Source organism: Puntigrus tetrazona, chromosome 21 (assembly GCF_018831695.1).
Source record: "Puntigrus tetrazona isolate hp1 chromosome 21, ASM1883169v1, whole genome shotgun sequence".
NCBI lineage: Eukaryota > Metazoa > Chordata > Actinopteri > Cypriniformes > Cyprinidae > Puntigrus > Puntigrus tetrazona.
In genome coordinates, this window is record NC_056719.1 from 831812 (window position 1) to 846249 (window position 14438).

The 14438-nt window shown below is 39.1% G+C and overlaps 2 protein-coding genes across 2 annotated transcripts in view; both read right to left on the bottom strand.

Annotated features, from left to right (window-relative positions):
* The window catches only part of nedd4l (NEDD4 like E3 ubiquitin protein ligase), a 61579-nt gene that overhangs the window by 21591 nt on the left and 25550 nt on the right, over positions 1-14438 (bottom strand). The window contains 8 exon segments of the mRNA XM_043221004.1: positions 3327-3404; positions 5343-5528; positions 5711-5846; positions 5989-6149; positions 6843-6945; positions 7334-7395; positions 8813-8863; positions 9328-9378. Of these exon segments, the coding sequence (XP_043076939.1) occupies positions 3327-3404; positions 5343-5528; positions 5711-5846; positions 5989-6149; positions 6843-6945; positions 7334-7395; positions 8813-8863; positions 9328-9378 (828 nt within the window).
* Positions 11415-13921, bottom strand: LOC122326266. The gene is made up of 2 exons (XM_043221005.1): positions 12420-13921; positions 11415-12283 (listed from the first exon to the last, which is right to left on the bottom strand). The coding sequence occupies exons 1-2, from the start codon at positions 13500-13502 to the stop codon at positions 12119-12121; spliced, it is 1248 nt and encodes a 415-aa protein (XP_043076940.1). The 5' UTR covers positions 13503-13921; the 3' UTR covers positions 11415-12118.

Sequence of the window (14438 nt, forward strand, 5' to 3'; positions counted from 1 at the left end):
CATAAACACAGCAGTAATAATGACTGATTGCAACTGAGACTGTCATGAGATTAAATGGCGTCCACTATGACAGGTTTCCAAGAATCATCCAAACAAAGTAGCTTCCTTCAGCATTTCAGACTGACTCATGCCTACTGACTCAGATTATAAAAACAGAGGAAACGGCACCTGGGCTAGGATCTGACTGGCACATTTCAAATACTGAAAGAGTCAACTCGCTCACAGACAATGAAATGCTTTCCATCTGCTTTTACGCGGATGTAATAAAAGACACTCTCGTCTCAAACCGGGCAATCCGATTAGCCATCCACTCAAGTAATGATTGCACATTTCCACTCGTGTGAAATGTCAGCCTCCTCGCACACAGGGACAGGAAGTGTGGGGGAAATGCCACCTCTCACCCACGCTAATATCAGACAGATTTGCTGTGACTATAGCGAAATCCCTCATCTGCAGCTCTCAGAAGCACTTCACAGCCAGAGAGAACCGGGCCACCAACCAATCGGCCTCTTGTCAGAACAAAGTAGACACGACGCATAAAGGACTATTTAAAGCGGATTCAGGCGGATGAAGAAAAGCATTTTTTTCCCCAGCGTAAAGGAAATGTTACTTCAAAGCTCCAAAGTTCAAGAATGTTGTTGAAACGTGGAGTTAAAAGATTAATCGGACTACTTTATGTTCAAACTATTCAGGTGGACAGACTTTGGACATTTAAGACTGCTCTTTCAAATGATGCCAGGCGTTGGAAGATGCTTTGCCAAACGTTGGAGCAAAAATTAAAAAGTAGGCCCTGTGAAATATAGTCAAGTCTAGTATTTGTTTTGGAAAGAAATTAATAGTTTTATTCATAAAGCATCCTTTAACTGATCAAAATATTTACACGTATTGGCATATATTTATAGAATTTATATTATATATACATACGTAATGTACAAATATGACATGTTTCTTAAATATATAAATGCCTGTGTGTGTATTTATATATAAATAATAAACTTACATAATACACACAATTTATATTGGATGCGATTAATCATTCAACAGCACTAACAGTTATTCTAGATTGCAATAATATTTTTCAATAACATTACTATTTGTACTGTATTTTTGATCAAATTAAATGGAATTTTGGTGAGCAAACATTTATCTGACTTTTCCAATAATACGGTATTATATGACATTAAATATAGATTTTAAGTACATATCTGTTTTTTTCTTTTTTTTGGGCCTGACAGGCCCTGGTCACAGTGTTTTGTTGTATCAAGAAGAGCAGAACAAGCATTTTTGGGCTGTTATGAGCAAATGAGGAATTATGGGGCGAACTAGTCATTAACATTACATTTAGCAGATGCTTTATCTATGATGACTTACAAATACGGACAAGAGTCGCAATCAAACCAACAAAAGAGCAATAATAAGTAAGTGCTGTGACAAGTCCTGGTTAGTCATGTGTTGTTATACTTCTGAAAATCTTGTTAGCACAACTAGCATTCATACAGATAAAGCTATGCAAACAATTGAATCACACAAGGCTTACGACAAGAAACCAAATAATCACATTTGCTTCAAGCCTTTATAAGGTTTAACAACTGAGCACAAGGTTATTGGAGCTCTCCTGTCTGAGCTGCCAGATCTTATCTTGGAAATTCCCAGCATGCATTGCTCTAAATGCCACAATACAATAATGAAATGGACACCAAAACATTCAGGGATTAACCCAACCTCATGACCCACCCACAAACCTCATTTCAAACAGACTTATCGCACACAGAAGCAGATGGGGTCATCAGACTGCCACATCTGCAGGAACTTTGCAGAAAATAAATACATAAAAAGTTTCAAGGCTGGGAATCACGCCATTTAAAATGAAGCACAATCGCTTCAGAGATGTGGTGCACTTCCAGTGTCTATGTCTGTTTCCTGCCTCATGCAAACGGGGGCAGTTCACGCGGTGACCTCATCCACATGGGTAATGTCGTTTTACCATATGTGGCTCATCTGCTGTAAAACGGGATCATTTAAAGAGACGGCGCACTATTTACCACTCAAAATGTTTTGCTTGTGCATCTTAAAGAGTGAAACAATCTACATTATTTCTGCTTGCAACGGTGAGAAATTATTTTGGCAAGCTGTCTCTTAAAAATTGGAAATGCCCCCGTGCAGCGACGCAATCGATTTCAAGGCAGCTCTTTTGTAGAACGCAGAACTTTTTTTACAAACATTACTGAGCTGCACTGTTAAATGATCCATTAAGGGAACTCCCACAGTCACATTATCACCATGGAGACACGTCAACTTATCTCATACGATGACATCATAATCACCACTACAGCTTGAATAAATCTATCCTAGCAGCGTAATAATACCCCATAAGTCACTCCAAATTATCATTTGACATAAGCACACAAAAACTACACAAACACTTAGACAGGTCCTACATTTTCGACCAAACAATAGGTGACATTTTATAATAACATCGGTTTAGTCATTTTCATAATATAATGTTTAACAGATCGGTCAAATGCGAATAAAGAAACGTTAAATTAGTTTTAAATATGTAATATATTAATCAAAGTTTCATTATATTTCTAACTACCTGTTCATTTGCATTAATGATCTGTCAAGCATTATGTAAAATGTTTTTCCTTTTGATTCTTAAGGACTTTGCACACAGAGTTTGAAATTCCCGTCCGCTTCATGTTTACACACTTTCTTGTTAGAAATTATATTCTAAAGATTTTTGTGCGGTTACGCATCCATAGCAAGCATTTTGCTAGGAAAAAAATGACAAATACTAAATAATAATAATAATAATAATAATAAATAAACATGTTGAAAAAAATTCACACTCAGTGTGCAAATATTTTGATTCATCAAATACCATAGAGGACGGAAACTGGAAAATTTGCCAGGCTGGAATTGAACCTGTGTCAACTATATAAGCATCGAGGCTCAACATGTCAGGAGTGTCATGGCTTTATAGAAATGAATTGAAATGAATTGGAATTGACAAAGCATTTACAAAAAAAAAAAACAGGAATGTGTATTAATGAAACGGGGTCAATTTTAACTTCATTTTGACTTTAAAGCACTATATAAAGTGCTAATTCAAGATTTCTACTGGCACATTTATGGCACTCCCAAAAGCAGCCAAGATGTTCATTACTGGCAACAGGAACATTGTGAAATCAGGTGAACCTCGGAAGGTGTTAGGGAGTTTATAGCTCTTGACACCAAAAGAGTGAAAAATTGCATGGAACTGAGAGTAAGTGAAAAAAAAAAAAACAGGAGTGAAGGAGAAGTGAGGAGGGGAAAAGCAGATGTACCGTTGGTGTGGGAGGCAGAGCTTGATCACTGACTCAGTCGGTCATACTAGAGGAGCGTAGCCGAGAGGAAAGATGACTCTGCTGGAGTGAGAGAAAGAGATAAAAAGGCATTAGACACGGTTATAAATAAATAAAGACATAAATATCTAATATCGTTCAGAGTAGCCATTTTCTAAGTGGTCCTCCGAACGGAATAGGCTCCGAATTCAGCCAAGTCATAAAAATAATAAATAAATGTAAAAAAAGTCAGACACACAAAAATCGGATTTAGTTTTTGTTTAGCTGAATCTGAACAGAACAAGACTTAACTAATTTAAATAATTTCACATTTAATAGTGAACATTTTTGTTTACATGTTTTGCTTTTTTTGATCAGTATTTTTGTCAATTTCACATTTCATGATCTAATTAATATTAAAAGATTTTTTTTATAACCTCTGCTTAAGAAGTTTTTTTTCCTGGATCATTTCAGATGGGACGTGACATGACCAAATTCATAAACAAAGTTCAGTAGCAACCAAAGCACTCTCATGTGCTACTCAATATGTATGGAACGATAAATAAGTGAGTGATCAAGCGATTTCAAATACATATGCATGAATGTGTAAAAACAGCAACGCCTCTGGCACTTACGTATCTGATACGCTTTCTGAATTCAACACTGACGCAGATGTCATGATAGGCATGAGCACCATTTTGTTATATATACATATATATGTATACACATACATATGTATATATATATATTTTTTAGTTTAATTTGACTATATTTTCAGCCACCAAAAAAATTATGTGGCAACTTCAGGTCAGTTTAACACAAATCGAAATGGAAACAAGACCACAGATTCTGTCTAAGCCTATTTCAGCATATTGTTTTTCCATCTAGACATATAGACTGTATTGTCTGAACAAATAAGCAATGTATTATCCAGTTTCATTACTTGCAAATACCACAAAAGCCACTTAGTCCAAAAGACTCAATTTGTATTGTTTTTAAGTCTCAAGTGCAGTGTGATGGAAACCATAGTAAGACATTTTTCCTAACTGAGTGGCTTTCTGCAGAAGTTCACAGAGGACCTTTGCGCTGCCTCCACAATGACTCAGTGAGTGATTCAGCATGAGTGTACAGAGGTGCATGTGTGTGGAGTCAGCTATTAGTTTTGACACCCTTAATAACATAATTTGACTCACCATTTCAAGAAGCTCACACATAATGCTCACTCGAGCAGCTCTGCTGATATAGATCTATATTGCACATACTGCATTTATAAAAGAGTTTTATGGCAAAAATGGTTTTATAAAGTTTCATGTATGTAAGCTAATACGCAACAACGTGTTTGAAGAACACTTCTGTTTGCTGAACTACTTCCTAAAAGTTCTGAATTGTATCAAATGTGACCATGGACTACAAAAACAGATAGATTTTTACAGTTAGGATTCATACATTTCAATAATTAAGTTTTCCGCTGATGTGTGGTTTGTTAGGATAGGTCACAAAAAAAATCAAATACATCCACGCTACTTGAAGGTGTTTGCGTTTTACAAGGTGCTGTTGAAAGTAATAAATATAATTTCTTGTTTATAAGTTAGTTTCAACCTCTTTCAATATAAAAGTCTCTTCTGAAGCTACTCAAAGATAGTCTCTTGCTGTCAAATAATATTTAATACTACTTCATTTATTTCATATAATATTTTTTGACCAAAATTTTTTAATAAACAAAAATAGCCTTTATTAAAGTTTGTTAATAAAGAGTCTGTTGTCCTGTTGGCATTCGCACAGCCAGCAGGAACTCTGAAGCAGCTTACAGCGATGTCTTTATTAGTGGCATTTCCAAATGTAAACAACTGGTGAATGATGGATGCCATGATGAACATGAGTTGTTTTTGTTTTGTGTTATGGAAGTTTTTTGATAACGGAGCTGTAATGCCAATGCACATTTTATGCAATCAAGAGCGCAAAATGCCTTCTGATATAGATGTTGGATTGCAGCAGATTTAAACCTTTGTTCTTTCTTACCACAGCAGAGCTGGGTCCTGGGATTTCTCCGTTTGTGTCTGGAGCAAGAGATAATCTAAGGCTGATTTCATCTGAGAACTCTGGAGTGCTGGAGAGGGGCATCGCCAGAGAGGCCGGTCCGGACAGAGAATGGTTCAGACCGTCCGTCAATAAAGTTGGGTCCTCCTCTGATATGGGTTCCCATGACTGGAAAAGGTGAGATATGCATGAGAGCGTAACATTATACTGCTTTTATTTAAGAAAGGGCACTAAATATGTAAAACCATCAGATTTTTAACCACAGTGCGAAGCTTTATTTAGAACCAGACAAAAATGATGATGCTATCTAGCTCACGTCATAGCTGCAGAGGTCAGGGTTAAATACTAACGTCGTCTATGTCCCTGATGTCCAGCTGCTCATTTTCCAGGTCTTCGCTAATGTGCCGCCGAGAGCGGAAAACTCTGTGGGCTTCCTGGTTAATCTGCCGCAAGTGATTATCATTTTCCGTTTCTGAAACCACATCCCTAAAGCACAGAGAGGGAGAATAAAAAAATGTTCCAGAGTCTGGTAAGGTAGTCAGAAAATCATGATAATTTGAACATAAGATGTCACAGCAATTTTCAGATTTTCAGGTAATTTTTAAAATGACAAAAAGGGGTCACATACACGCTACTGGGCCTCTTCCACTGTGTGGTGCGGTTGTTGTGGTTGACGTAGTACGTGCGTCCCAGGTTGTCCACCTTCTCTTCCCAGCCTGGAGGCAGGGGAGGCAGGAGCTGCTGGGGTCTCTGTGATCCTGGATCCGTGGAGTCTGTCACTTCCCAGCCCTGAGAAGAATAAAGTGAGCGAGACAGTCATCAAAATGTTATATTTTAGGACTGAAAATGTTCATTTCAAATCTTAGGGAGATCTTTATGCTAAAGAACATTTCTAAAGTCCAAAGTCTCAAAGTGTGTAATTTGTTTTGAATGTTAAATGTTTTCTCCTATTCCATCTTAATGTGTTATGATTAGTATTGCAGCTGCTATGACACAGCACTCTCCACTAGCAGAGAGAGAGAAAAATATCAAACTGAACTGAAAACTGAAAAGAATAAAAGTCACAGAACAGGAAGCTAAGAAAGTTAAAGGAAGGAAATGCCAAACAGTCAAATGGTTCAAGTCAAATGGCATACTTTAAACAAAAAAATGCCAAGTAGTCTGTGGGGATTAGGATGAATAGGCACTAAAAAACTAAAGAGAAAGCAAGAGGGAGACTGTTAAGTGTGTCTCCATTCTTGACAGAAAACATCTGTCTGTTATCCATCTATCTATCCATCCATCCAAATACATACATACTGTACATACACATTTTACACACATACACACACATATATACACACACACACACATATATATATATATATACACATATATATATATACACACACATATATACATATACATATATATACACACACACACACATACATATACGTATACACACACACATACATATACACACACACACAGAATGTTTACCTCAGCTTCTTCTCTCATTTCACTGCTTTCTTCCTCGTGTCCTCCATTTTTTGGCAGATAGGCCATCTTCAGCCTCAGATAGCCTTTCACCCGAGACTTGTGACTACATAAAATCACAAAAGCTTGGCATCACACATATTTATAATGTTCCTATAAATGGTATTACACATTTAAAAATCACTGTATAGTATGGTATAGTTTATAATGAAGTCATCAAGGAAGTCATCAAGTGCAGCACACATGCATTAACTGTTCCTGTGTAAAATCCCTGGCTGTAACTATAGCCACACAGCATTAAGGACATTCACAGGTGTTCGTGTGATAGTTGCACGTTTCATTCCGAAACAACATACAAATCTCAAATGTGCTGTATTGCATAAAACGTCTAGTCTTCTGAATAAGGTCAAAGTGCAAAACCAACACTGCAGTAACTTTAAATATAACCGCTTATGTTCCTGTAGTGCGTTTGTGAAATCTGCATGACCACTGACCTTCTTGGACGCAGGAGGAAGTCTTTAAACGTGTACGGCCGCTCCATCGCAGGGTCCTCCGTCTATATATCGATAAAACACCATAGAAAATAAACAAACATACATCAAATCTGGGCCAATTTTAGTAGAGTCTTATAAAGCATAACAGTCCCAGCTTGTTTGGGGGTTGGAAAACAGAAGATATAGACCCTTGGATGACATCCAGCTGTCTTATGTAACACTGTTCTCCTGTTACATTTAAACTACCCACAGGTTGGATATTCACGGCTGGCCATTAGTGGCTACAATTGGATGGAAATTGATAGAATTGGCACCTATGCCAGTGCCCGATACCAAAACTATGTGAGGAAAGATTGGAGGCCCTGAAGGAAAACCGGAGGGTTTTCCTGTTTGTGAAAGTCTAGATCAAGCAAGAGGTGAAACGCATTCAGACTTAAAAACCAGGTCAACCATAAATTCCGCAAGGTAGCTTAATCAATAAACCAACTCCAAAGGAAATATAAATCTATATATAAACAAATCTAAGCCAAGTATAGGAAACCGCTTTGAAATATTCAGCAATAAGAGCAGGCAGAGAAGGAGCGCGTGGTCTGGACTGCAACCACGCAGAACTGAACAGTAGATATGTAGGCGGCCGCAAGGAAAACAGACCAGACTGTGTGTGCGAGCCTAAATCTGTGATCCAGCAAAGAAATCTCACTTCGCCACTGGAAATATTTTAAATGAAAACAAGAGCTGTTGCATTCCTAAATATCCAGGAAAACGATCTCTTGCTCAAAACAACAAAATACCATATTTACCATATCATATACTTTAACAAGAATAAAACTTGCCAACACCTATTCTTTTTGAGACACTGTGCAGTTTGGATGATTTTGAAGCTATACAAGATATTTAGTACTGTACTAAATATTGAAAATTACTAACACGTAAATGTAAAATTAACATCAACTAAACATTTGATAAACACTCATTCAAAAATATAAAAGTAAAAAAAAAGACATTAATTTTAATAAAAATCGATTTAGAATTTAAATCACATTTATGTTATTATTCATATTAATTTTTATTTATATTCCTATATTGTTTGCATTAATGATACTCAATTATAATAAGAATGTGTTTATTTTTAAAGAGATCAAATTGTAAACACTGAAAAAAATATTTAAATTATACAAGTTAAAGACTATAAATTGAAAAAGTACCACAATGCGAGAAAAGCTGTATGTTGGCACCCTGGAAGCATGTCCCATTTTGGCAAAGAGATTTTTTTTTTTATTGGGATAGCCCTTTCAGAAGATGCTTGAGTGTTTACATTCCAAGCAATTCCCTTTCCACTCCGTACAGGGATATAGGCTCCAACATTTGCGTTGCTTAATTACAGTCATGTGACCCTCAATAACTTCAATCTCATCAATTCAGTGCTAAAACTGCAAAGTAGATATTTACTTGAGCAACATAAAGAGCACATAAGCTTACCGGTAAATAGGTAAGAGGCACGTCCACCTGCCCAAGGAAGTCATCTCTGGTCTGTATAAAAAACAGAAAAACAACAAGAGAGAGAGCGAGAAGAATTTAAAACACCAGGAAAAAATACTAATTCAGAAATTTGGCAGTGTCACAGTGACTGACTTTAGCAGGACTTGGCAAGGAAAACCACAAAGATGAGCATAAATACACACCTGTATAACCCAAGAAGAATGAATGAATGTTTGTATGAGAAAGAGAAAAGAGAAAAAAAAGGAAATACAGTAATAAGGGCAGTGTTAATTTCAAAAGCGTCACTTCAAATGGGAAAAACCTGACAACCAACCCAGTGAGGAGCAGCAGATGGGCAATGAGTGAGGGTCAAAGGTCAAAGTCAGCAGGAGTGTATTAATGTATGAACCGCCAATCACAAGCCTTCAATCCGACCACCAATTCCAATAAGCCAAACTGTGAGATTGTCAGCTGTGATTGTCAGGTGTTTGGATCACAGTAGACCAGTAGATTACCTGACCATGGTTGAAATGCCCATTCTTTGACCGATCATGACCAATGTGAGCCTGTGTGTGGAATAAACTTATTAAGACAACAAGGACGAGTACATAGCCCCAGTTTGGGGTGCACAATGTTTGAATGTAAATTAACCGCCATGAACATGCATCATACTGTAATACATACAATACTGTAAATTCATTTGAATAAACAGGTGTGAACAATTTAAAAGAACATTGTCCGATTTAAGATTCAAACATAGACACACTCTGGCAGTAAGAAAACAGTTCTAAGGCTTTAATAACATTGCAAAAAAAAAAAAAAAAAAACTGTCCCAAAACACTCCTGATAAGCAAAGCAGAGCACAGAACAGAACATGAAAAAAAGCAAAAAAAAAAAATATTTAAAAAAATAAATAAAAAAAGTAAACCAAAAACAAAAAAAAACCTAAAACAAAATAATTCTTCCCAAATCCAGTTAGTGAGTGAGCTCTAGAAACAGCAGAATGGGTGGACAATAAAGCTCATTTATTTTTGTGGAAAGGTTAAGTATGAGTCACTATTTGTGGTGATGAGTGAACGACAGGGCCACAAATACATTCTCAAGCCCCTATTCATCACTGAAAACCCACCATGCCTGAGACATTCCTCTGATTAAATGTTAAACATTTCAGAGCCAAATGGGGTTACAGCCTTCAAGCCACCAACAGCAGTTGTGGATCACAAACAGAAGCAAAATTAAGACATGAATTAACCCAAAGGTATGAAGGCATGACCTAGAAAGCTCAAGAAGCTAGCTAAATCTTAAAGGTCACACTAGAAGAATTACGTCCATTGTGTCTTGGCAAAGATTCCCGTCACTACGGAAACTATTTTCCTATCCTTCTGCAATAAAAGTGATGCGCTGAAGAAGTAAAAATGATTTAACTGATGTCTTGTAACTTCACAGCGACTTTGAGACCATTAAGATATCATGTCTTTATGACCCTGAAAGCCCCGTTCCCACACAATGCCCTGAGTGTTAAAAATAAATATTTGCTTAGTCATCGTCCATTACAAAGCTGAGTTAGCAGACCACTCCAGCCATTAAAGAGACCGAAAAGTGCAGAAACTGAGAAAACAAGACAGCAGGGAAGTGAGAACCAAGAAGCCATGTTTAAAGACACGTAAACAAAAAAAGGAAAATGATTAAATAAACCAAAGAACAGATCAAAAGAAAGGAAATGAGGAAAATAAAGGTTCCGCTACTTTTTTAAGCTGTAGGTCACGCAGCTAGGGAGCGCAAAGTTTAGGGTCAAGGGTTATGACAATAGGACCCGAGAAAAAACTTCCGACAAATGATCCGCAACATACAGACATTCTAAAATAACACTGGAGCCCCCACAAATTTAGCAGCATGGTTCCTGTCTGAGCGACAACAGCAAGGTACAAAAGCAATAGGGAATGCTGACAGAGCTTGACTCTTCCAGTAAATCTCATTTTGACTCTCAAACTCTTCTTCTTTCACTTATGAGCACAAACAGGCTTTTTAAAGCTCTAAATCCTGAGCTCTGTAAGAAAGCTGCCACAGCAGACTTAAGTGAGATTTCCCCCCACATCTCTTCATCACGCTTGCTAAAATTTGTGAGACAGCAAACAGTCACATGTATTAACCTGAGAGTGCTGGCAAGTCTACAGGAAACCCATGCAGCCTGCAGAAGATTAATGTAATAAGTGACGAATGAAATTTCATAGTTATTACATTTCGTAAACTCAGCAAAACAACTTATTAAAAACAAGTACTGATACAAAGCTGTATTGTAAGAGCAGATATTCTTTGTAAACAATGACTTTTAAGGTTATGATATATTATAAGCCTTATCTTCAGAGATACAACAACAAATGCATGCTTGAGGCATTCAAAACAGCAGACTTGACAGCGAGAAGTAAACAGATCTGTGTGAGAGAGGTTCAGATGAAGAACTCTGCTGTTGGAACATTCAGCTCCTTGACTGACTCATTTCCAGTAAAGCCTTTTGAGCAGGTACTGGAAATATATAGCTGCCTCGGAAATTGGTATGTGTGTGACATTCCTAATTGCGGAATGTAGACGTCTCAGAGATTCCGGACTGTCCGTTTGCAAGTGTAACATCTGTGATACTGAAGCCCTGCTTTCCACATTCCATAGGAAAGATGCTCTTACAGCTTCTGCGCATGATGAATACTAATTCTAGTACTAGTATTGGTTGGTGACAAACCAATGAATGTCACACACTTACAGTGTGTCAGCACTATACTGATGAATTGGTTTCTAAGACGAACAGGAATTAATCACTGAAGGGACTTTCAAAGCCAGTAAACTCAATGGTAACCTGAAGGGAATGACAAATTACATGTGGCAAAACAAAAAGAACCAGGAGGACTGTTGGAAAGAGCAAATGCTTAAGATGTGAGAAACTCTGAAAACAAAGTCTTGAGCTTAATATAACTATGATGCATGAAGATTTTCTACATTTGAGCAATAACACTTCAGCAAAGTATTGTAAAAACAGCAGTATGTGTAACTATATATTAGACCTTAATCACCACAGAACAGCTGTGACAAGAGATGAACGGTGACCCAGGCCAAAGGAGAAAGGCCGCTTTCAAAACCAACAACAACACTTGACACGGGACTAAAGATAGAACAGGCTCCTCTTCAAGAGAGGGGGAAAAACACAAGTGGACAAGCCCCCATGAATGAAGTTACATCTGAAAGTGCTTCTGGCTTCTATACATTTTCCACTTCTTGAGTATCGGCAGTATAAGAGTTTGTATGCTTGTTGGGAAACTAAAAGACAGTGTGGTTACGTCTTGCTCTTGGCCCCCATTTTTGTGGAATTTTCATTTCCCAGAATGTGGGCAAGTCATTCCTGAACCCACCTCCTCTTTCCTCCACCAAAATCCTGCTACCTCTTCTTTCATCTGTTTTTCCCATTCTCCAGCCACTTACAAACTGTTAAAACACAATTTGAGAGGTCTACACCCTACAGTGTATTTTTGGTAACCATACAATGACTTGTTAAAATACAAAAAATAAATAAATAAGCGCTTCATATTCAGCTCAACATTTGACACTCTGCAGTAATTACCTGTGGATTGCTGCTGGTAGGCATCTTTCCAAAGCTAATATCCCGTGCAAAGATGGGACCGTGCTCACTTCCCTGGCTGAAATAGATCTTAAATTTGGGCTGTCGGGAGTTCTGTTCTTTTCTAATTTTTAATGTGCAACCTTGAGCACCGTTCTCAACAATCTCACTCTCAGTCTCCATTTCTGAGATCGGGGCATGAAGATTTGGCATAGATCCGAGCCGGGAAGGAACTCCTCTGGGCTGTAATGGCTGCGAGGTGCTCCTCTCAAGTCGGATCCGAGGGTACCGCACCACGCGACTGCCTTTAGTACCTGTAATGCCCAAATCACTCGTGTCAGTCTGAGGAGTGGGGCTGGGGTGCCTTACTTGGTCCTGTTGAAGCTGGAAGACGAGTCTTTGCATTCCAGGACCTCTTTCCGAACTTTGCTGGACAGACCATCGGTGGCCATTCTGGTTATTCTTGCTGTGCGGCATGATCCGGAACTGCTGGATATCCGAGCCATCTGCAGATCTCCTTCGAATACAGAAACCTCCAATGGTAATCCCTTGATTACTGGGTACACCCAAACTAGCATAACCATTTTGTCCATCACACGGCCGGACACAAAAGACTTGCCTCTTAGGCTGGACAGGCTCATTACCTAGTTCCACATTTTGGTAGGATGGGGCTTCTCCTCTGTGGTAAGCTGGAGGTGGAGGTAAGTGCCAGCTTTCATCAGGCTCAGTGTATGCAGGAGCTGGCTCCTGAGGGTACTCCGGAGGTGGATCAAAGGGCAATGCATCTTCTTGAGGTGCAGTTGTGCGTTGAAGAGATATCTGGACAGAGGTACTTTTGGTCATCCGTGGTTCAGTTTGACCCTGGAGCTGTGGGATGAACATGGAAGAGCTTCGCTTTAGAGAGGAGTCCGAACAAGCACCCGATTCCGGCCTCTCAGAAAGGCCTCCGTTTTGACTCTGCGTTGTAGCCCCTGCTCCGCTGTAGCCAATCTCATCTCTGTCCTCCACTGTCCCATTTAGCTGCTCCAACTCTGGAGCAGTGTTACTGCGACCCGATCCAAAATACAGCCGAAGCCGGTGAGACATTCTCCTGTCTGCCTTGATCTGTCTCTGTCCAGCTCTTGCTGGATCTGTCTCGCCCACTGTTTAGTGTGTCTGATCCCCTTTTGCTCTCCCTCTCTCTGTCTTGCTCATCCACCCTCTTTCCTTTCTTTTTCTCTCTCTCTCTTTCCTCTACTCACAGACAGAGGCTGCGTTTAGTTTCACAGCTACCAGTGAAGCGCTGCCAGGGAGCTTAAAAGTTCAACCCACAAACTTCAAGGAGAGAGAGAGAGAGAGAGAGAGAGAGAGAGAGAGAGAGAGAGAGAGAGAGAGAGAGAGAGAGAGAGAGAGAGAGAGAGAGAGAGAGAGAGAGAGAGACTGTGTGTGCTAGTAAAAGCTGGAAAGAACAGGAGAGATGGGGAAAATGAAGGGAAAAAAAAATATCCCATGTGTCAAACTGTTTGAGCTGAAGTACGATAGCGACAGACAGCAGAAATAGCCCAAGTGGCAAGCTGCATTCCAGGCATGATTGGATAAGGACGCCTGGCGCTCTTGCAAGCAAAGGTGAGGGTAGGGTGGCCAAAGTCACATGATCCAGATGGTGTCCACCCCCACTTCCCGGTCAGACCCAAACAGCATGCTCTCAGCTGCTACTGATCTGTCAGAAGAAACTAGACCGCCGGGGGGGGATGAGAGAGAGAGGGATCACAGCTGACTCAGGAAACACTCTCCACAAGCTCATAATTCTTTGTGCTCATCCCACACACAGGGCACACTGGGCCAAGCCAAGCTGGGACATGGTGTTACCCACAACTCAAGCTAGTAAAAGGAGGATTCAGAGCTACTTACTCCCAAAAATACCAAACGACACAAAAACAAGTCACTCAGACCTGTATGGTTAAGCAATGGGTAAGCAAAAGAAGTATTAGAGGTTTACCGCCATCGTTAGAGACATTTTCTAAGAAATACCCAGGAAATGTA

Excerpts from the sequence above, each read along its gene's own strand:
- LOC122326266 (XM_043221005.1), bottom strand. The coding sequence starts at position 13,502 with ATGTCTCACCGGCTTCGGCTGTATTTTGGATCGGGTCGCAGTAACACT. Across the intron at positions 12,284-12,419 it reads CTACCAGCAGCAATCCACAG|TTTGTAAGTGGCTGGAGAAT; the intron begins GTAATTACTGCA and ends GTGTTTTAACAG.